We start from the raw sequence: 24,903 nt of genomic DNA, 5'->3' as shown, positions 1-24,903 counted from the left end.
TTTTATGTTATAACTATATGATAACAAAATCACAGCTAGTGGTATTCATGTCACAATTCGTCATCGAGTATTAAACAACAAATAATAGATAACTTATAAACGAAATTAAACTTTTAAACAACACAAAAAGTTGGAATGAATATTCAAAAAATATTTATTGATTTTCGATGCCAACAGTTACGCCAATGTTTGAAGTTGTTAAAAGTATATTTCTTTTTTTAACCGTGAGACGAAGTAGATAATAGCCGGTCTGTTTTTCCGTTTGTCATGGTTTACTCTCTCAAACTGCTCTTAAATCTTATAAACCAGCAAACTGAACACTTGGAGTTTGATTTCGGGTGTCATGTTGTTTTGTAACAAGGTTTCAAAAATTCTCTACTAGTCCTGGGGGCAATTAATTGGTAAAAAAACAAAGTTTTTTTCACAACAAAACTTCTTCTTTGAACTTTAATTTTGTTTTGTTTTAGTTTTATGTAAAAAATCTGGTTTCAAAAACGTCAACATTTTTTGCAGTAGCCAAGCGGTCTTCAAGAACATGATTGGGGTGTCCTTTTGAAGTGAAATCAGGTTTCAGAATTTTTTTTATTTATTATGGGGATCGGGCGACAACAAAAAAATGAAAATCGAACCTTGTTCTAAAGTACATTCTTAGGTGTGTACAGCAGCAAATTCTAATTCGTTTCTTGATTGATTCTTTTTCTCTCTTTTTTGGAAGGGATGGGAATAGGATTGAGGTTAGAGGATTATTTTTTTTTAATTTTTCTCCGTACATAAATTTTTCAAGGGGAAGGTGGGTCTTTGACAATATATGTTTAGATTATTTGTTAATTTAAAATTCACTTGCAGTTAACAGTTCAACCCCAAAATTGTACATGAAGGGCGATACATGTGTGTGTATTTTCATCCTCTATGAAAACTATAATTTCAAAAAGTATCGGAAATTGCATGTGGCCTTCTTTTAGACTAAAACTGGTAACAGATAGTGTTATTATACTTTCATGTTAAATATTGAAATCTGATTGGTTTAGACGCAGTTGGTATTACCCTTAGCCTTACCCGTTCTATTACCCTTAGCGTTAGCAACACACTTGGCAACGGGTAACACAACGAATTGTTACATGCGCGCAATTTATGCGCGTACGGTTGACATTAAATGTTTAGATTCGCGTTGACAATGGTTGTCTCGGGGTGTCAATTCCAACACTTACCCTCCCAAACAGGCACGATTTATATAGTGTTACCCGTTGTCAAGTGTATTTCTAACGCTGAGGGTAATAGCACGGATTATCAACTGTGTCTAAACAGATTTCAGTATTTAACATGAAAGTATAACAAAGTCAAATGCAATACATTAACGGTATTCAGATTCATAAAATGTATCAAAACAATTTCTTAAAATTTAAAATGCACTTTATTTTACTTGATTGCACCAAAACATGCGAAATGAAATTCAAAGTCGGCCGTCTGAAGTTAAATTTGAATTAATCAATTTTAATATAATTTTGATGCATGTAATATTGAATTGAATTCAAATTTCAAAACTACATGTACTTAAATAAAAAAAAAATAGATTTAATTTGTTTTTAATTGAAAAAATCAGCAAAAAAAGATTTTAAATTTTAACTTGTAATGTTGGTTAAATTTCCCCTTTTGAATATGAATACAATAACAAAGAAGATGTAATATAATAAATTTGATAATCTGAAATACATATATCAATGAAATTGAGCAGCAAATCGATGAATAATATGATAATCAACATATGAAGTTTTAGCACACCCCGACAAGAAACTGTCGCTCTGTTAGTACATGTTAAACGAAAATAATGTACAATACAATACTAGATATTAAACGTACTTGTACACAACAATGGCCACGTCTCATACTATCTTCGCTAGCCAAGGGTTTTCGGTCCACTTTGCTCCCCATAAACCCTTGGCGGATTTCATTACGAAAACTCGGTGATGTGGTGGCGCTATCTAGCGAGCAACTTGAGTTGCACCCCTTGCATATTTACATTTTAATCGAATTTAACAACGGGTTATATACACATCATGGCATTAATACAACTTGAAAACATGTTGACTACCGAATATAGGAACATTATTAACGATTTTATTACATACAAATTAGGTTATTACCTACAGAAGCCTGTTAGTGCCACATAATATATATAAAAAGAAAAGTCTATATAAGAAAACTCATTGTATATATATAAACACACACCTATATATGATAAACTCAAGTATATAAAAATAAGCAGCTTTATATATAAAGGAATTACCAATATATATAAAGAATTGTATATATATATATATATATATATATATATATATATATATATATATATATATATATAAAGCTAGGTCATGTATATATAAACAGTATTGTGAAATATAAAAGCAACAGTGATAAATATATAAAGCGAAAATTTTCCACTGAGTGACCTTCACTGAGTTCAGCCCAGCGTCTGCATGAGAAGGAGAGGGTCAGCAATATTATGCTCCCGGTGATTAGTTTGAACGATCTAATTAATGTTACATTACATGATTCCGCAGGGATTTGGGAAAAGTAAGTGGCAGATTTAAAGGGAGGGCATCCAGCACCCCTACCTAAATTTTCAAATTTAAGATCTTTTTTCTTTTCTGTTTCTTGTGTTTACTGTTGTAAATAAACGATGATATTCTACATTAAATAATGCTTTCAACCAAATTTGCAGAACAGTTGTCTATAACATTAATTTTACTTCATTCCACTTCGATGAACATGAAAATTTTATTTTCTATATTATTTTACAAATAATTAAGTAAGGAATTATCATTTCTTTGACAAAATGGCTCGAGGCAAACACAATATAAACTAATTTAATGTTCATAAATTTATAACATTATCAACAGAAGAACCAACAATTGATTGAAACTTACCAATAAAAACAAATATGTAAACTATATAACAAGACTTGAGCTTTGAACAATTTCAAAACCTGTATCTTGCTTGTAACTCAGTTTTTTTAATTTCAAATTTTGACTTAGCATTAAAAATACCCGTATTAACCATTCTAAACACAACGATAATGAGATTAAACTGCCCCCTCCCCCCTCGCGCAAATAAACCCAGCCTCAAGGAATTTGTATAAAGCATTGATACAGGGGCGTCGGGAGGTATTTCATATTGGGACGGCGAATTTGATCGATAAAGGGGGGGGGGGGGGTAAACCGGATTTGGCTTGATATGAAGAAATTTTACAATGTATCCAGTTATCCTTAACTTAATAAATCATATTGTCACTTATTTGATAGCATTATAAGAAACAAAGCACAATTGTACTTAATATTAGTTTATTTAGTTTGACGACATGAAATGTGTATCAAGATAACGCAACTCACATTTATATTACAGAAGTTAATATGCATGTATGAGCAACAATTTAATTTTGATTCAACTTATCAGTCTCTGTTGCACATCAAAAACGTCCAAAAATCGATATCCATGAATCCCGCGTTGACACTATTGTAATGATTTTACTTCCGGATTGAAATGTATCATGTGTTTAACCAATCAGATGCCTCCATTTTTGACCAATCAGTGATAATCAGTATACCCAATAGAAATGATGCATGATTAGACCAATCAGTGAGAACTTGCAGGGTATATATACAGCCACCCTATCATTCTTAGTCAGTCTTCTGCCGTTGAACGACTCAACCGGTCTTCTGGCGAAACTCTTCGGTTAGAGTTCTACAGAACAGGGATTTGAGCTGTGTCGGAAAGCAACAGAATTGTTAGCTAGACCACTCAGTTCTTAACCCTGCTTCTGTAACTTGTGTCTTAGTGACTTGATAGTGTCTTTGTGACTTCGATTGTGTCTTGGTGACTTTCGACTGACCGTGTATTGGTGAATTGATAATGGTTGTGTAGCACAGTGGTAGCAAACAGAATTGTTTGTTTAAATCCACAGTCTACGGATAGTTGATTATAGGTTAATTTTGTATTTTGATTCTTGTTAGTTGTTCTACAATCAAATAGCCAAGGTAGGCCCTAGGAAAATCCTATTATTACTGCGTGTTCTATTGGCAGTTGAAGTCTTCGTTGCATTTGTTGATTCTTACTTGATTCTTAGGAAGGAAACCTAAGCGAACTCACGAATTATAAACTGATTATTTTATTTGTAACTTGAAAAACCGTTACAAATTTGGTGGCAGCGGTGTTTGTATATCAAGTAAAATCTCTTGTTTTATTTCAAACGTAGTGATCGCCGTGAAATAGATATGAAGTAAATTTCAGTTTATTAGATGTTTTTATGCTAGTGAAGTTAAGAGGTTGTATAATTTGTTGAATAAAGTCCATGTAATTGTTTCATTTTTATCGACGATTGTTTATGACATTTTATGGTGGCATTATCTAAAACGTGGCTATGACTAACATAGACGACATAGACAAAGAGATATCTTTTATTGAACAAAAACTTCAAGAGTTAAAAGATGAAAGTTTCAATATTCATAACGCTAGTGCTATAGATAAAGGTAACTCTGACACTCATGAGTCACAAACGAATAAAAAACCACGAGATTCGGGATTTGTGTCGGATTCTTCAGTTATAAACTATCACGGCGATGTAAAGCCTAAAACACGCCCTACTGCAAAAGTATCATGGCAAGATGAGTTGATGCCGGGTGCAAGGTCGCCTTATGACAAATACGACCAAGATCATTTTGCGTCAACCCCATTATCACAAAACGAACCAGAAAGTAACATTACACATCGCAGAAAATCTGGTCGGTTTAATGCAGTTGATGAAAATAAGAATACGAGAGACTTAGGAGATAAAAAGTCTGAGTCACATATCAAACCTGCAACATTTGATGGCACAGGATCCTGGTTGGATTATCGTTCACATTTTGATGCATGTGCCATGCTTAATAATTGGAATAAGCGAGAAAAGGGACTCTATTTAGCAGTTTCCTTGAGAGGTCAGGCTCAGGGTGTTTTAGGAAATTTGCCTTACGCTCAGAAACACGATTATGCACTTTTAGTGATTGCCCTTGAAGAAAGATTCTCACCCTCAAATCAAAACGATCTCTATAGAACCCAATTGAGGGAACGCAAACAGAGAGCAGCAGAAACTTTGCCAGAGCTCGGACAGTCAATTAGAAGGCTAACTAACCTAGCTTATCCTACAGCTCCAGGAGATGTTAGAGAAACTTTGGCAAAGGAGCAATTCATAGATGCTCTTATAGACTCCGATATGAGGTTACGGGTAAAACAAGCAAGGCCATTAAACCTCAATGATGCGATTCGGCATGCTGTAGAATTAGAAGCATTTGTAAAATCAGATCGTAAAATGCTAGAAGCCGAGTCTCATTTAAGACCATTGCAAACAAATAAGTCTGAAAGTGTTCAAGTGACATCTGCAGATTCTCCTTCAAATAAGCTTTTTGAAGAACTTAAGAACGAAATAGTAAACCTCCGAAAAGAAGTTAATGCAATGAAGTCAAACATATCCCAAACGTCCATAAATATCAAAAAACCCAATCCTGTTGGCAACAGAAACTGTTATGTATGTGGATCAAAGTATCATTTACAGGCAGAGTGTCGACAGGGAAATGTTAATATTGCTAGATATGATAGAAGTTCTCGATCACAATCGTCTCAGAGACGAAACAATACCTATGGTAAAAGACGTCCTGTACAGAACCCATTTAAGAGCATCAGGTCTAGGTGTTCTCAAGTTGGGATTCATCAAAATGATCCCGAAGCTGGCATGTATGTAAAAGCACTCGTACATAGTGTTAACACAAATTTGTTGGTTGACACAGGGGCTACACTGTCTGTGTTATCAAGTAGAGTATATGAAACCATCAAAACAAAACCTGTATTGTTTCACACTGATCAAGTAGTTTCATCAGCAAGTGGAACAAACCTTACAGTTTTAGGGAAAACATTGATAAACATCAGTATGGGCGACACAACTTACACCCAGGAAGTTATTGTTACGGACTTATCTGTTGATGGGGTCATAGGATTGGATTTCATGAAAAAATACAAATGTACTGTTGATGTACCAAACGGGTACTTCAATGTGCAGGACATGTGCTACAAAGTTGAATTTGTTGGCAAGATAGGCTGTTTTAGAATAGCAGCTAAAGAAACAGTAGCGATACCTCCAAGAAGCGAAGTCGTTACTTATTGTGTTACGGGGTTCCCTGAGAGCTATCAGAACAAAGAAATATTGGGCTTAGTGGAACCAGCTGAAAAATTTGTTAAATCTGGAAAAGCTTTAGTAGCAAGGTCAGTTGGCTTTTTGAAAAATGGTGAGATCCCCGTGAGAATGATGAACCTTTCCGAAGACAACCAGATAATCTATCCTGGTACATTTATTGCCAATTTAAGTAATGTCGAATCAGTGATTGATTCCTCTCAACCTAAAGAAAAGGTCTGTGACGATTTACCATCACATTTGCAGGACCTCTTTGCAAGGTCAACAGTGCATCTAAAAACAAAGGAAGTATATGCTTTAAAGAAATTTTTAATCGAATACGCTGAGGTATTTGCGAAATCAGACAAAGATCTTGGACGCACATCAATAGTAAAACACACTATCGACACGCAAGATGCTAGACCTTTGAAGGAACCCCCTAGACGTGTTCCCTATCACTTGGAGAGTGAAATAAATAAACAAATAGATGAAATGCTGAATAAAAACATAATAGAAAAGTCAGCAAGTCCCTGGGCTTCAGGAGTGGTTCTGGCAAAGAAAAAAGATGGATCATTGCGCTTCTGTGTGGACTACAGGCGATTAAATGCCACCACTGTCAAAGATGCCTATCCACTGCCTAGAATTGATGACTCTTTAGACAGTCTTTCAGGTTCAAAGTGGTTTTCAACCCTTGATTTGTGTTCAGGTTACTGGCAGGTTAACATGGATGTCTCTAACAAACTGAAAACTGCCTTTGCAACAAAGAGGGGTTTATTTCACTTTAACGTAATGCCATTTGGCCTTTGCAACGCCCCAGCAACCTTTGAAAGGCTGATGGAGACAGTATTGAGCGGTTTGCAATGGCAGATATGTTTAGTTTACCTTGATGACATTATTGTTATTGGGAAAACATTTTAAAACATGTTAGACAACCTCCAACAAGTATTTGATAGGTATTTGCCATCAAATTTAAAACTAAAGGCGAAGAAATGTCATCTGTTTCACAAAACTGTACAGTTCCTTGGTCATGTAGTTTCTGAAAACGGGATCAGTACAGACCCATCTAAAATTTCAGCGGTAGAAGATTGGTCAATCCCCGTAAACCTTACTGAGGTAAAGAGTTTTTTAGGGCTCTGTAGCTATTACAGACGTTTCATACCAAACTTTGCTACAATAGCAAAACCCTTGAATAGACTGACGGAAAAGGGAACAAAATTTGTGTGGACCAAACCATGTCAAGATTCGTTTGATTCATTACGACGAGCACTCATCTCAGCACCAGTTCTTGCGCATCCTGATTTTTCAAGACCATTTATACCGGACACAGATGCGAGTGATGTGGCAATTGGAGCAGTTCTTTCCCAGGTACACAATGGTATGGAGAGGGTAATTGCATACGCTAGTCGAACATTGTCAAAAGCAGAACGCAAGTACTGCGTCACAAGGAAGGAACTTTTAGCTGTCGTCTACTTTACCAAATATTACAAACACTATCTGTATGGTAAAGAATTTCTAGTGAGAACAGATCACAGCTCTCTAAAATGGTTATTGAACTGCAAAAATCCGGAGGGTCAACTTGCCAGATGGTTTGAAAGTCTGAGTAATTTTCAAATTATCATTGAACATAGAGCGGGTAACAAGCATAAAAATGCAGACGCACTTAGCAGAATACCCTGTAGAAAAACGTGTTGCGCTGAAGAAAAGAGTTTGGTGAATTCTATTTTATGCCCACCATCTAAAGATGATGATTCGTTGAAGGACAAACAAGCAGTTGACACTGATATAGCTCAGGTGTCAAAGTGGGTTGCTTCGGGCATAAAACCAAGCTCTGAACAGCTATCTAGCTTTTGTCAATTTGTTAAAGGCATTTGCGCACATTGGGATGCTCTTGAAATTAGAGATGATGTTTTGTTTAGAAAGAAAACTTGCAAAAACGGGAAAGTTTTGTATCAGGCTGTGTTGCCATACAGTGAGCGCCGAACTGTGCTTAGTCAATTTCATGACGAACGAACTTCTGCTCATTTAGGTTTTAGAAAAACTTTAGAAAAGGTGAAATTAAAATTTTACTGGCCTGGATTGCAGAAAGACGTTAAACAGTACATTGCTGGTTGTGAGAAATGCCAACGACGCAAGGCACCAACAACGAATAAGAAGGCGCCAATGCAAGTTGTCACTTGCGGTACCCCCTTAGAACGTATCGGTACAGATATATTGGGTGAACTTCCAATGTCAAACAAAGGTAACCGATATATACTAGTTGTGTCGGATTACTTTACAAAATGGACGAAAAGTTTTCCAATGGCGAATATGGAGGCAGCAACTGTTGCTAAAATAATTGTGGAAGAAGTCATTACAAGATATGGGACACCCAGTGTGATCCATTCTGATCAGGGCGTTCAATTCGAAAGCCAATTGTTTTCAGAAATGTGCAGATTATTTAACATCAAGAAAACTCATACAACCCCTTACCACCCTCAATCGGATGGTATGGTTGAGAGATTTAATAAAACTCTTGCCAATATGTTATCTGCATAAGTTGATGAACATCACAATGACTGGGACGATCACCTTCCATACGTAATGATGGCCTACAGATCAGCTGTCCACGAAACTACATGCACGACACCAAACATGATGATGTTAGGTCGAGAAGTTGCTACACCTCTTGATATTGTTTATGAGATGCCATCATCCATGAAAATAATTCCTCAAAACAGATGGGTTTGGGAACTGCAGGAAAAACTAGAAGAGGCCCATACCATCGTGAGAAAATTGATGAACGACAATATACAAAGGCAGAAATGGTACCACGACAGGAAACTCAATTGGCAATCATTTAATAAAGGCGATAAAGTTTATGTGTATTTTCCAAGGCGAAAAGCAGGAACATCGCCTAAGTTCTTTTCTTACTGGCAGGGTCCCTTTGAGGTGATTGAAAAATGTTCAAACGTAACATACAAAGTCAATTGTGGTGCCAGAGGAACACATCAGGTCATACATACTGATCGAATCCGACCAGTTGTGAAACAAATTTTGAGAGGTGAGCAAGATAAAGAAGTTACCTCTAATAAGCAGGAAGCAGCCGTTTCCAACCAGATTGACGACGAGAAACGTGACAGTGACATGACAACAAGTAAAAGACGCACAAAACGACCAGCCTATCTTGATGACTACTGTTCATTTTAGTTCTATTCTTTGCAGATCATGCCTAAAGTTAAGCTAACTCTCAGGGAAGAGTCTACAATGAAATGACCATTGTACTTCTGTTCAGACAGATTTCCCCAGGCACACCAGATGACTAAAACAGTTTTGACTATTACTAAAGATTTCGAATGTTTAGTAGGAGGCACCTTTAAACAATCACTATTATCATATCAGTTTTCAATAAATGTTTTCTGACACTTATGTTTAATTTTGGAATGCGAGGACGCATATTTTTTCGAAGGCGTGGGTAATGTAATGATTTTACTTCCGGATTGAAATGTATCATGTGTTTAACCAATCAGATGCCTCCATTTTTGACCAATCAGTGATAATCAGTATACCCAATAGAAATGATGCATGATTAGACCAATCAGTGAGAACTTGCAGGGTATATATACAGCCACCCTATCATTCTTAGTCAGTCTTCTGCCGTTGAACGACTCAAACGGTCTTCTGGCGAAACTCTTCGGTTAGAGTTCTACAGAACAGGGATTTGAGCTGTGTCGGAAAGCAACAGAATTGTTAGCTAGACCACTCAGTTCTCAACCCTGCTTCTGTAACTTGTGTCTTAGTGACTTGATAGTGTCTTTGTGACTTCGATTGTGTCTTGGTGACTTTCGACTGACCGTGTATTGGTGAATTGATAATGGTTGTGTAGCACAGTGGTAGCAAACAGAATTGTTTGTTTAAATCCACAGTCTACGGATAGTTGATTATAGGTTAATTTTGTATTTTGATTCTTGTTAGTTGTTCTACAATCAAATAGCCAAGGTAGGCCCTAGGAAAATCCTATTATTACTGCGTGTTCTATTGGCAGTTGAAGTCTTCGTTGCATTTGTTGATTCTTACTTGATTCTTAGGAAGGAAACCTAAGCGAACTCACGAATTATAAACTGATTATTTTATTTGTAACTTGAAAAACCGTTACACTATTTTGTTTGTTCATTTTCTAACAACTTCTCAAAAACATTCTTTGAAATTAAGTGGACCAGCCGGTTAGCTATTGAATCTTAAACTGCCTGCCTCGGGAGCATAATATTGCTGACCCTCTACTCCGTAGGCGGGGTTTATCATGCAGACGCTGGGCTGAACTCAGTGAAGATCACTCAGTGGAAAATGTTCGCTTTATATATTTATCACTGTTGCTTTTATATTTCACAGTCCTGTTATATATATACACGACCTAGCTTTATACATGTATATATATACACAATTCTTTATATATATATTTGTAATTCCTTTATATATAAAGCTGCTTATTTTTATATACTTGAGTTTATCGTATATATAGGTGTGTGTTTTTATATATACAATGAGTTTTTCTTATAAAGACTTTTCTTTTTATATATCTTATGTGGCACTTACAGGCTTCCGTAATAACCTATGGAAAGCACGGAATGTTTTATTCATAGTGTTTTGTAAGGATCTGTACCGGAAGTGAATAAGTCGCCGATTTATATGAAAGCTTTCATGCCATAAAACCAGGTATCGTTGTCGTGAATATTGCAGACCAAAGAAATTAAATAAAACGCAGCTCATTGAACCTTTAAAAGCAATAACCATAAGCAGGAACGTATATACTAACGGAATAGGCAACTTACTTCTATATTCGCCATGGTTACTTCCCATGCTATCACGCCAGCCTTGACAAGTTTGTAAAACTATGTTCAATCCCAGTAATATATAAAGGTTTTTAAAGCGATCTCATTAGACTATCGTTAGGGAGGCACTGTACTCGAGAACTTGTGTCTCAACTTGTTAAAAGCACCGAGTGAATTACAAAATATCACACGTGTTTTCTTTTTAGTTTATATTTACAAGCACTGCGACTGGATCAGCTACTCGCAGCTGCAGCCATTCATAAAACGGAGCTTGACACTGAGTTTTCGTAATGAAATCCGCCAAGGGTTTATTGGGAATAAAGTGGACCGAAAACCCTTGGCTAGCGAAGATGGTATCATACGATAACAATCAACCATCATCATGCTTTGAGTTCAAACTGATTATTATGCCTCAACAGAAAAATGCCCTCGGGGACGTCACAACCCATCAACAAACAGGCCTAGACATATTGCAGTGTCTATACACAAATCTGTACTAACTTAGTGAACAAGATTGATGTTAAATACCAGAGACACGTGTTCAAGAATTTGAATATATAAAACATTATTAAAAAAGGGACGAACACTATTCTGTATGAATTTATTGCTGACTACAATTTAGCTGACTGGTTTGGGCGGCTCGACGATTTCAGGTTGAATTGGCTACGGGGGTTTGTAGGCGCATTCCGCCAGAGTGCCGAACTGTAAGCAATGACACGTCATATATGCTGTCGAGTAGGTGTCGCCATGTTTAATAATGGTTCCATCTTGAGCATTGCAATTTCGACCTACAATTCATTATGGGTTCATTATCGATGATTTTAGGACTACTGGTAGTTTTAACATTTGAATTTAATTTTGATTAAGTTTTGTATATTCTAAATCCAATTATGAGCACAACCCCATTAATGACAAAACATAAAAAAAACAAGAAATTATATTGAGCAATTGTTACCGTTAGGACATAAAGGACAGCATTGGTTAGGATCGTGGACGGCATCGACACAACCGACGGAAAAGCAGTCTACAATGGCACAGTAGGCTTGTCCAGAGGACGAGCACTGGCAGATCTCACATAGAGAGGGATCGAATGACCCGACCGGGTAGACATTACCGTGGTAAAGGCAGCCTGAAGATGTGACAAGGTCCTGACCACTGACCGTCAGAAAAATTGCGGCTGTAAGACAAAGGCTGTGTTTTGTTAGAGACACAGTCCAAATCTAGCGCAATTTTTTGTGCGCCGTAAATTGCAGATTTTTACTATGGGAGGCACTGTGGCTCCCAGGTCGTCCATCCGAATTTTTTCAGACCGGGAGATACAGACCTGCAGCTAGTCGTTGCGCAATCTGTTAATTAAAAATACAATGCATTTGTACCTTTTAAGAACTTTTTTCGATACCCATTGTGATGAGACTGTGGGTGTGTGTGCGCGTTTGTGCGTGCGTGTTCAATTAGAAACAATGCTATATAAGAAATCAATTTTGTTATAACTTTAACCTTTTTATTTTTTTTCAAATGCAACCATGAAATTCAACTATTTCAATGTATAATACTGCCTTTTCACGATGACTGCAAAAACCCGACTAGACTAGATTGAAAATGTTTACCCTAACAATGTCAATTACAAACTTCAAAATGTTTTCAAATAATGTATCCAAAACGTTTAGAAAACTCAAACACAATAAATAATCAACGTATTGAGGTTTTTGTCACCGAGTATCACAGCATGTCTTAAAATAGCACTTTTTGATACGATGCTCCATAACCTTCAACATTATATGTACATCTTGATTTGATCAGGTATATGAATCAGCGAGATTCCGGATTTCATACTCTAAATGCTTCTGCCCCTTTTCAAAATTCAGTCCATTGAGAGGTTTCCTAGCTAGATTTACCCGCCATATTGGCGACTCAGTTTCAACAACAGGTGAGTGCTGGCTCCGCTGTTCCTTATCATTCTCAGAAAGATATCTTTTTCGTTGCGATTTTGGCGTCGGTTTTCTTGTAGGACTTCGGTCAGAAAGTACTTCGGGAGATTTTGGTGATACTTGTCTTACGTTTTTCATTTCTTCATTTTCTTCGTCCGTGTTCCTTTCATCTAGTTTTTCAAGTGGTCTCCTTTTCTTCTCTTTTGTTGACTTTCTACGACGAACAGAAGGTTGAGAGGAGTCACTGAACGGAGATCTTACTGAATCAGCGGCAAGATCTCCTGTCCTATACCTTTGCCGAAAGGAAGTAAAGTTCGAGTTGTAAATTGGGTTCGTAAAATCGTTACTCATGAGCAGACTGTCCTGCATATTCAACTGTGGGCGCAGTGTTTGTAATTCATTGCATTTCTTTTTCGCACGTATTTTGTCCTCCGTCGTTGCATATTCCATTTGCAAGGAATGGATTTCCAAAAAGTAACGGTCTTCGTATTTCAATTGTTTTGTAATTGGATCTGACCCTTTGATAGTTTTTCTTGTCCCTGCACAGGACAAAATATTCTGAAAACAGCAAAGACAGATGATATCCTCGATGAACAGAACGACAGAGAGTTGTTGTATTCGCCACTGTGGAAACCGTTCTTCTAGCACAAGGGAACATGTCTGTGACATCATTGCAATCAAGGCATTTAGCATTAGAAGATATGTGAAGACCGTGTAGGCAATGAAGATCGTAATCGCTACCCAGGGAATTCGGGCGGAATAAAGTACGCTAATGTCATCAATTCCAATCCCGAGCTTAAACATTGCCATCAGTGTGCTTCCGTACGAAGTAAAATCCTCCTCGCCTGTTCCTCGAAACACTATGTACATTCCAGCGGTGAAAGAAAACAATACAAAAAGAATTACTAGTCCAAACCGGAAAAGATCCCCAATAATCACACGCTTGATTAGTTCTGTAAAGAAACTAAAATGTTTTATTGGTGAAAGAAAAAATACATTCAACCACCAACCGCAGATTAAAGCTAAGATCAAGGGAATGTTATCATGTTCCTCTGTTATCGACCACAAAACATCAACGATCATTGTACCAGATAGCATCAACATAGGAATGATGTATTCCAAATTATGAACAAAGTAGGAGCGTTTATTTTTCTTTCGAAACTTAGCGCTCAACAAACAAACTGCTATAAAACCGTAGAAGGCACCTGCAACAAAAGAAACCCATCGAAATCCGTAAACAAAATTTTCAGACAGCGTAGTAGCATTGTTTCCATTCACACTTGGAATGCTTAATTCAACATTATATACGCTATAGATAGTCAAAACTATCATGAAGGCATAATGTAGTACCATCCATAATCTGAAAAACCATTGATAAGAGTTCCATTTCATTTTTATGATATTTTTTACAGGTGGTAACTCAATAATACGATATGCGTCTTTGCTGTCGTAGTCAAATCCAAAAAGCATTTCCAAAATAGATTCTGTTTCGGGGTAGGAGCAACATTGTTCACCACAGGGTGCACAGTGTGTTTCATTTGAGTGCACGACGTTTTTAGCTATTCCATGCATATATTGGGGAATAGTTTTCTTTGAGAAAACAGGTGTGTGGTAGCGCTTTCCGTAGGCTCGAACGGTGCTGACAGTATCTATTTCTGTTACATCATATTCCTTAACGTCAAACAATCCATCATTTGCACTTATAAAGCAATATACATCTTTAATGTTAAGAATCTCTTCGAAAAGTTCTGTCACCCCGTGTTTGGCGGCAAGCTGAAGTGGGGTAAGGTGTTCCCTGTTTTTCAGAAACCAAACTAATGAATGGGTATGTCGATGCATATCATTTCCAGAGTGGTCTAACGTGCTTCTTTCGATTCGGTTTTTGTTTTCCAGTTCTTGGTTCAAGTGCCGCATTGTTTGAATAATGGTTACTACCTTTTCTGGGTATGTCGCTGCGTACTTTACTAACGAATGAAACACAGTGTCGTACTCTTCATTTTGAATGTGCAAATCAGCTCCAAACTCTAAAAGAACATCAACTATGTCGGTATTCCCCGTCAGTGCGGCGACAGTTAAAGGAAGTTGTCCCATCATCACCGTGTTCACGAATCGAGATCCTGTTGCGCGAATGTGCAGCAAAGTGGACATCTGGATATCCTTTCTCCGACCAACCTCTAGCATTGCCTGGATAGCCTCTATGTTGCCTTTTGTGATGGCCATATGAAGGGCGGTTTGACCATGAAACTCTACCGATTGTTCTCTCGCCATGAGAAGCAGATTAGGACACAACTCTGATAATTTTGTAACGAGGTTTTCGTCATCCTGGTCCTTGATTGCCAAGTGTAGCAGAGTCTCGCCTTGTTGTTCGGGGTTCTGATACATCCGTAACCAATTAGGCTTTCCCATTTTTTCTAAGGTGTCAAGCCTTATAGTGGCACTCTCGGTGTCCCCGTTCCTGATATCCTTGGCGAGTCCATCAAGAAAAGTTCCCATGTCATTGTCGTTTATCAATTTTCTTGTTGAACTTCTAACATGTTTTGTGCGCTCCATGTTGAAATTTCTAGTACGGTCAGAAAGTGGCAACAGTTTTCCTGAAGTAAAAAAAACAATTCCTTTCTATTACTCTCTGAATAAAATTGTCGTTTGTTTCGGTTTCCTCTGAAGCAATATGAATCGTCTAATAACATAGTCTGATCGAAAAATTACTTCGGTCTTCCCTTTATCGTGAAGTATTAGGCATGTTTACTTAATAACAGCTTGCAATTGATAGATACGTGTATCTATTTTCAAATAGATACAAACATTTAAACAACTGCAATACTCCTTACACTGATTTTACTGTCGGCTTTGAACCAATATGAAGACTTACTAATTGTTAAGGAATCATGCATTGGAACAGTTAACAAGGCATTAAATATCTGGAAACAAAATCTCCGTTTACAATTTACCACAGATATTTATATAGTTATTTTAAACGTTTCATAATCGGTTTAAAATGCTTTTGAAGCGAACAATGATTCCTTTTATATTCATTCATCATAGAAATACTACCTTTTAGGAAAGTTTTGCTGAAACATATAATAACTGTCCTCTATAAATTACCCCAATTCACGAATAATTTCTGTGTAAGTAAGGAACGAAGACTCAAATTTTCCGTGCTCTTTTTTACATATGTACTAGATTTTGTACCTTTGACTAATTGTTGAAAATTCCCGGGAAAAGAATTACTCATTGGACTTTACCTCAGCTATACCGTCATCGTTTTATTAAACATTGGCCATAACGGGGAATTAATTGATGGGAAATCTTAAGAAATAATTAATGCTAGTTAATGTAATCATTAATCAGCGTCTAAATGACAGACGCCCCCCCCCCTAAAAAAAAATTAAATCTTTTCAGTCTTGATCTAAGAACGATAACTCCTGAACGATGACCGTGAGGTCACTGAGTTATTTTAAAACTTTGTAAATTGCCCCAGAACTTGGCACCGGTGAATCAGTCTTGGCAGTCGTCCTGTTTTGGGGACTTTGTATTTGATCAAGTTGTAGAATATTTGTCTTTATCTCAAGAATTCAACAGAAATCAAACGAAGCATAGGTACAACATTCTTAAAAACATACCTTACTTAAAACACTAAATATTGCACGTTTGATCAAATGTATGCATAAGCTTAAATCATCATTGTTGAATATCGCGCGTAAAGTTCTTTACTCCTACCTTTTGTTAATTTCTGTACATTCCCTAAGATCCGCCAACCATCATTACGTAACAAAGAATTCCCGTTACTTTCTTGATGTGGATTCTGAAAGTGCATTTTATAAAACGACGAAAAATTAGCGACACCAAGCTGTACCGGTAATCTTTTAAAATAAAGTGCATTTTAGTTTTTAGAGTTTTCGGATTATAATAATCCGAATGGATCTTTAATAAAGTATAACGTAATTTGGCAGTGTATGTTTAGTTTACCTGAGGAATAGACCGTTCAGATCTTGTAGTTTTCTTATTGATTTTGCATGGTGCACGGGTAGCGTCGATCAATTATTTACAACGATACTGCAAAGTCTGCAAGCAAAAGACAAAAGCCTGGTAGATTAAAAATTCAGAACACAGATAGAACTCAGTGTTTAGGTACATGTATTAAAGTTAATGAAAATCTACTTTACTAACTTCAGATAATATCCAATCTTTCATATGCATGTACATGTATTCCGAGAAAATCACAGCACATTAGGGGTGGCATTGATTTTGTTAAAAAATCATGTTTGATCTTCGTTCATAGAAATATTGACTTCGCCACACAAAAGAGTTTGAGAACTATTATCGACGTACAGTGTAGAGCTATTGTGAAATTAAAGTCCACAAAGAACGTACAGACAAGGACAGTTAGAAGTGGTACAACTACCTGGCTCTACTTACCTTGTTTTAGAGGACTTAGGTGGCCACTATTCTGGGAATCGCTGGTATCTCGGCATTGGTCTGTGCACTGTCCACATTTCTTACTGCGTATACATACATATGTTCTATATATACATATGTTCGATTTAGCGAGGTCTTTGTTCTGTTGTTTACGTCCCCCACGTGTTTCCCAAATCAGCTGGTCCGGAGATTTAATTTTTTGTAAACACACCTTATTTAAATGCCCTCTCTGTCTTAGACGATGTGTCCTGACGAGGTATCTTTGTTAGTGTCCATGTAATCCTGTACGCAAATTTACAAGGTCATTCACAAAGGACATGCAATTACTGTGTAACGGCGATACTAGGGGGAACTACATGTATGTCCATATACTTACCACCATTTGAAGATTCCTCATCGATAAATGAATTCTGTCATTTTAAAAAATGGCATTTGTTGACATTTAAATCCAATCGGCTGATAAGTAATAACAGTCTAAAATGCAGTAATGAGTCCGCAATTTTTTCCCATCGATTTTCTTATCAAATTAACCCGAGTATTGATTAAGAGTATTATTGAGGCCGTGGAACGCTCGAACAAAGGCCAAAAACAGGGGGACCTTTGAACTCTAGAAACACAACAGTTATCGATGAGAAAGATAAATCCTTTAGATATACAGGTACGTATATCGATCGACGGAAATATGCAAGCCAAGCATTAAATCTGCAACTCATTCTAAAATTCCAAAACAATCAACAGTTTTTCACGGAAATCGTATAGTGGATCGACAAATATAGAAAATTGTTAGATTTATTATAAAACAATCCCGCCTTCAGCAGTATATCTATACTATAACACACACATTTGTACAGGTATTAAACATTCATATGTGCATAATTGTATGATGCAAAGAAAAAGAAAGACGTATAGATATTGTTACCCATAGCCCTCATTCCTGCCATAAAAAAGTGCTTTATTTCTAGTCTGATTTAGAATATTAGATTACATAGACCTAGAAACGCCCGAAATATTTTCACATGGATATTAAGCACAGGGGCCTTGCAATTTAAGAACTCACAGATTTACTCTTTGTTGATAAAGAGAGAGAAAGAGAGAAGGGGTTGAAAATAGTGAGGTTTGCTTAAACTTTACCCACTAAGCTTTAGTAATTTTCTATTGTTAAAATGACATTATCCGTAGGATAAAATTGACCTAGATAAACTCAAACTGCACTGTCACCTTTATGCGATATTATTTTCTAAATTTTATACTTAGAGTAGGTCCTTAAAAAAACAGAAAAATATGTGCTACATTAAGTAAAATTACACCAGTAGCCGTAGCAAGATGCTCAATAAACCTCTAAGATCTGAGTTTTATGACGAACTTAAAAACTAGAGAGCTTTTCCATGTGATATAAATTTTATTTTTTCTCTCGGTACTAATCTATAGGTTCTGCAACAAAACAGAGTAAAATGTTATATATTTCATTCCAAAACAACGTGTATTTAATCCTTTTTCAATGGTTTTATTGTGGAAAAAATATTTTATTAAAACTCTAAGGGAAATTACTCTAATGATCTTCTTGACTTCCGATACTTTTAAGTAGCCCCCCCCCCCCCCCCCCAAGCCTTGGGTGGTCTGTATATACATTCAGCGCTGAAATGATGCCTCATTTTCCGACCTCATCACTATCTTATCTACAAATGAACTCCAGTTATACCACACTGACAAAATGAAAAAAAAAAAGAATTTTACTAATTACGTTGGTGAGTGACTGTTTTGCTTTTCATCAGACGTGAAATACGTAACGTCAATGAATAGAACGCGCAACATGATTGTCGTCTATATTTATATAAACATGTAGCACGTAACAACGCATAGACGGCAACATGGCGACCGTTACGGTTTTACGTTACATTTTTTTTCGTAAATTCATTAACAAACAAAAAGATTTGAGACCTCGACCAATCCAGACCACAGGCACCTGGGGGCATGGACCCACCCCCGATAGTGGGCGATACTCACTTTCTTCCTATAACATTCTGGTTTGCTTTTAGGGTATTTTATTGAAAAAGAAACCATTTCCACTCTATGAGGTATTTCTTTTCAAATCGCATTAATTTTCGACTGACTTAAAAAGAGAGAAGGCATGTAATTCTTTCCTTGTCTTCTGTCTTTACGTGATTGTATATTGAAATCGTGACAGATTATTTAATATGTGAACATCTGTTAAATAAACAGACATTCTTCTTTTATTTTGTTCTTTTACTCTAATTTTAAAAGACACCGATTTGGGAAATTATCGATTAAATCACTCACATCTCGGAAAATCTTGTTTGATTCCATCAGCTGGCCGGGAAAGTAAAAAGAAAGCTAACTCCTGTTAATGTTCCATGCTTTGTATTTGTTCTTGATCTTAAAATTCTAAATTTGTTTAAAAAATAAAGCAATAAAAATTCCCGATTTTGAATATCAGCACAGAAAGCATTTTCGGAAGTTTCAGACGTATCGTGTTCGTATATGTCATTCGGAACATCATTTTGTGTATCAACGAGTCCGGCTGGTGTCGAGTTGAGGATCTTTGTATGCTTTCTTTTTTTAAGTGTCACCCGAAAACGCTTTTTTTAAAACAAGCTTTAAAAGACGATTAAGTGACATTATCGATAAAGTATTATGCATATAAAAATATAGATAAGAATTAGATCTATGTGTGAGTTCGCCTTGGATTTTTTTTTTTTTTATTTTTTTTTTTTTTTCAATATATAAAAGGAGGGGGTTTCCATGTCCCAAGTGTCTGTGATCAAAACTGTTTTTTTATGTGTAGGTTTGTTACAATCTAGCAATTATACTCAGTCCTCTTAACCAATAAAGACCTGGCTTGTATTGGGTTTGTTATTTTCTACGGAAATAGATAGATCAGCTTCTCCTTCTATAAAATAATTTCGGTCAGTAACAAACCTCGCTAACCATAGTAAAACACTACAATAACTTAACGCGTTTATTCAATATTAATGGCGTAGCGTCATTTTAATCAGAGGCAGAAGAAACGCAGATACCGTAAATTAAAAAGCTGGGTTTGTTTAAACTCGATATATCCGTCTACTATTCATGAAAAATGGATAGCTTCGTCTCCGTCGAAAATATGAAATGCTTTGTTACATATAGATACATGTATATACATATCATACAGTATTAGAACCATTTTCACAAGACCTTGCACGTTTGATAGAATGTAACTTTTTCGTGCATCAAAAGAAGTTTAAAATGACACTCGTTTCGAGCGAAATGTGCATAGATTGCGTAATCTGGGCTCAAAAGGAAGATTTCGAAGAATGGTTAAGTGGCCAACAATGAAAAAGACAGGCCAACTACCCAAGCTCTTGTTGACTGTATGTCGCAAAACACGTTTCATGTTTGTAAAGTGTATTAATCATGTTAAATTGCTATTAAATACGTATTGGCCTATTTACTTATCATATGCAATATTCATACAATGAATTCCCTTAAATGAGAACTATTGATATGTAGGTGAAGTATTTAAATAACACGATACAAACTGTCAGTATTTTACCTTCCGTATATATGTGCAGATATGTGATGGTACATGTACTTGATGTATATATAAAGCATTTTATCGTCATTGATACAGAATATGAACTTCAAACAAAGGATGTCGTCTTATACAATATTTCATATAGTGCGGATTCATTGTATCAAATATTGGGAACTTTTTAATACCATGACTGAATAGAAAACGCATTAAATTGGATATTCTAAAATTATTCAATAACTCAAAAAACATTAATTACATGTATCTTAACTCTTCGTTTTGCGAAAAATCTTGAAAAACAGAGATATAAACTGACATGATTTTGAATGCAGATTTTTCAATAAATAAGATATTTATATCGATTTTGTATAACTGAACTTAAATTACCTTAAGTTTGTCATTAAGAAAAACTTTCTATAGAAAATTGTGTAATTAATGCAATCATCTGCACCTACTGACATGAAAGTCAAACCACCATAATGATAATTAAAACATATGCTCAATATTTAGTATAAATAAACTCCTTATCTTTGATCATTAGTTAGTCATTATTAATCAGATCCAATCATGGACCTAATTTGTGTATTAATCACATTTCCACCTTTCCCGTAGTAATCCTTTGACCCCCGGCTCGGGTTCTGTGACGTCGCGCCTCAGATAGCCTAGTACGACGACCACTGACCCCTTTTATTTATGTCCCCGCTGTAGAACAAAGCTGTCTGACTGAACACCGCTGATTTCTCTCGTATCAAATGCTATTGAAAAGTTTCATAACTGATCTAAATCACGTCGAAATTGTAAAAGATTGTAATGATTTTTTTACAAAGATTAACACCTCTTTTTAATACACATATATGCTACTCAATTCTGATTTACTTGTGGATCATGCACCATAGGATGCTTACTATTTCATCTTCAAATGCAAAAATCACATTATTAGCTACAACTAAATCATTTTCATATAATTAATACTTATCTTCTATTATTGGGCGATGAGTCATTATCCATTAATATTAACAAGCAATAATTCTAATTAGTTAAAATTGTATATCAACGAAACTGGTAGATTCGTTTAATACAAATTCCTATACTCGTAGAAATCACGTATTTTGCTATTTTATCATTACAAATTTATATCACGTAATAGCAGTTGTAATCTTTGTACAATTGTTTTCGATTTTAATGGTTAATACTTCGAATGTTGTTAAAATTTGTGTCCTAACAACTTGTATATGTATGTTATATATACATTTATACAATAAAATGTTCAAATCATGTGTTGCAATCGTTTATGCTACACTATTACATGTACATGGAATATGTTACACCATTAGAGAATGTTATCGTCGCTAGAAAATGTAATCGTTAATGTACATATAATGCAATTGCCGTTATTACATCGAATTGGTTACACTACATGCGCGGATCTAGAGGGGGGTCGGGGGGGGGGGGGGGGTCCCGACCCCCCTGGAAAATGAAAATTTATTAAATTTACATAGTAAAATTATCGCGAAAATATGCCTCGGACCCCCCTGGCAAACACAATTATCCTTCGGACCCCCCCTGGAAAAATTTTCTGGATCCGCGCATGCACTATTACATAGAATATGTTAAACTATTACATGGAATATGTTACACCGTATAACTCACTAGAAATGTAATCGTAAATAAACATATAAAGCAATCGTTATTATTACATGTTACACAATTACATGGAATATGTTACATTATTGAAGAATGTAACCATCACTAGAAAATTTTATCGTTAATGTACATATGATGCAATCGCTACTTTTACATAGAATATGTTTTACTATACGTAATTCTTAATGATAATATTTCCTGCATGACAAATAAAGTTGAGGTATCACTATAAATATGATATTGATATGAGCTTGTCTACTAGACAAACTGGGCAAAACTTCACGTCCTGCAAAAAATTCTAATATTCGAAAAAAATTTATCGTTGAACTTTTTTAAATCATTATGAAATTTAGATCATCATTTTTTTTTTCTTGATGGCACAATTATCATAATTGTTTTGGAAACATTCAACAACGAAAATAAAATGTATGAAATCAAATATATCAACAGCATGTAATTTTAAACACCAACGTTACCTAACAGGTCAAGCTGTAGTTAGAATAATACCAATAGGTACACTTTTTATCAACTAAATTACGATACCTAAGTGATCGTAGATCACGGGTATTATTAATAACAATATTTGAAAATTACATCTGCAACAGGAAAGACATTTTAATCAAACATTTAAGTTTTATTGCACTGATAGACAAACGGAGGGATAAACATAAAGACTGGAAAAAACATTACTCCTAAATCTTTTCTCCTTGAGAAAAAATAGGTATTGAAATCAGGACTTTTTTACAGTGATATTCTCCCGATCTCTTCATCTTCTGAAATGAATTTAATTTTTTTTTTTGTATTAATCTAGGCGCATACTGTAAAGTTCATACACACACAGTTCTTTCACCCGGATCCTAAACGGTCAGGCGCCGTAAGTAGGTGACCACGGGTTTTAACGGGAACACACCATATTTATATTTCGTGCATATGTTTGTTTTGTTTGCAATTTGAGGGTTGATGTGTTTCTCTTTTATTGCAGCTCGTTAAGACCTGTATGTATGATTGATAGGAAAGAACAATATTTTTTTTAACCAATATTAGCAAAATCAGTTCTATGTATGCGAATTTGCTTATGATTAATTATGTCTCTATATTTTAAAAGACAAAACGCATATGATTAATCAATACATATTATAAATGTTAAATTAAAGGAATGCTTTTGAGACTAAAAGTACAGTCGTATTTGTATCCATTATTCAGAATTAATCGTGTTAAACTGTTGACACCATTACAAATTCACTTATCAACTATACATCTCAAACTGTTAAGGAAATGTCATGGTTAAGAATTCTGAGAAGTCTCGCTTTTTCACCTATGGGCGTAGGTGATCCAATGACCTTCACCTGTCCTCAAATCTGACACCTTTTTCCGAGAACACTGACCCAGCTTTGAAATTGACTGACTAGCGATAAACAGCTTGGACATAGTTCCTGATAGACTGGACAGTCACTGAAGGGAGAGGCCGGTCGCCGACAAACTGAATCTAACACCGCTCTAGTTTGGTTTGAAAGTAGGGAAAGAAAACCATCCATGCTTGTTGTGGGTTTCTTGAATGTTCGAGAATTTACATTTTTTGCTTACTTACATCTCTGGAACTAATAGATATATTTTACAACTGTTATGGTACAAATACCTTACGTATTTTGCATTGGTTTAAAGATATACAAGCTTAAGTAATTCAATAGATATTTGGAATGTTTATAAGATAGAGTATTGGTTTTGAACTTTAAACAAAGTATGTCGAAAATCTACGGTAATATATTATCTGGGATAAGTTATGCAGGAATAGAAATTTTGATGTGAACTAGAAATTTTTATTTTTAATATTTCAAATATAACATGATCATGCCATGACATTTCAAAAACCTTAGTACTGCTATTGTACTGTCTCCAAAATGAGTTTTTAAACAACATATCAATTTCAAGGTGCCAACCTTTCACGTTCTCTGAAATATGTCTAATGTCAAATTTTACATCTTAAATCGATAATTTTTGTCATATTAAAATGGATTGTTTGTATTATAACATTGCATTATCTAGTGGGAATGAACACGGTAATTTTTGTTTAATCAACCATTATGGAAGAATAATTGGAGTTGTATCCGATTCCCTAGCTTGAGGTTAACATTCGTAATGATTTCATACATGTTAAAGCTAACAATTGCAAAACGTTTACGCCAAAACAACAGCTGGTTTAGTATATATTGGAAGTTAGAATGTTAAGATACGATGGTAAGTTTAACAATTTTCTTTGCATCAACGCAGACAGATTCTATTAAATAGCCTGAATCAACTTACTCGATCTTTGATTCTACAAAATCGTTGTAAAGCACATTTTATATATCATATATAAATCATTGATCGAAGAGATAAAAAATCGAA

The 24,903-nt window shown here is 35.5% G+C and overlaps 1 protein-coding gene across 3 annotated transcripts; it reads right to left on the bottom strand.

The window, feature by feature from the left end:
- Positions 1 to 12,464: 12,464 nt before the first annotated feature.
- LOC128156827 (transient receptor potential cation channel subfamily V member 5-like) lies at positions 12,465 to 17,919 on the bottom strand. Of its 3 annotated transcripts, XM_052819132.1 has the most exons (5): positions 17,722 to 17,919; positions 17,346 to 17,627; positions 16,896 to 16,991; positions 16,647 to 16,731; positions 12,466 to 15,520 (listed from the first exon to the last, which is right to left on the bottom strand). In XM_052819132.1, exon 5 carries the CDS (start codon positions 15,477 to 15,479, stop codon positions 12,798 to 12,800), a length of 2,682 nt encoding a protein of 893 aa, XP_052675092.1. In that variant the 5' UTR covers positions 15,480 to 15,520; positions 16,647 to 16,731; positions 16,896 to 16,991; positions 17,346 to 17,627; positions 17,722 to 17,919; the 3' UTR covers positions 12,466 to 12,797. The 3 variants fall into 3 exon arrangements, with proteins under 3 accessions (XP_052675094.1, XP_052675092.1, XP_052675093.1); XM_052819133.1 differs by lacking the exons at positions 17,346 to 17,627; positions 17,722 to 17,919 and adding an exon at positions 17,097 to 17,264; XM_052819134.1 differs by lacking the exons at positions 16,647 to 16,731; positions 16,896 to 16,991; positions 17,346 to 17,627; positions 17,722 to 17,919 and adding an exon at positions 15,981 to 16,135 and having other exon boundaries at positions 12,465 to 15,520.
- Positions 17,920 to 24,903: the final 6,984 nt, after the last annotated feature.

Source organism: Crassostrea angulata, chromosome 7, assembly GCF_025612915.1.
Source record: "Crassostrea angulata isolate pt1a10 chromosome 7, ASM2561291v2, whole genome shotgun sequence".
Lineage (NCBI taxonomy): Eukaryota > Metazoa > Mollusca > Bivalvia > Ostreida > Ostreidae > Magallana > Magallana angulata.
The sequence above is the reverse complement of the archived record's forward strand: the minus strand, read 5'-3'. Positions and strand labels throughout refer to the sequence as shown.

Coding starts and splice junctions, on each gene's coding strand:
- LOC128156827 (XM_052819132.1), bottom strand. CDS start 15,479: ATGGAGCGCACAAAACATGTTAGAAGTTCAACAAGAAAATTGATAAAC.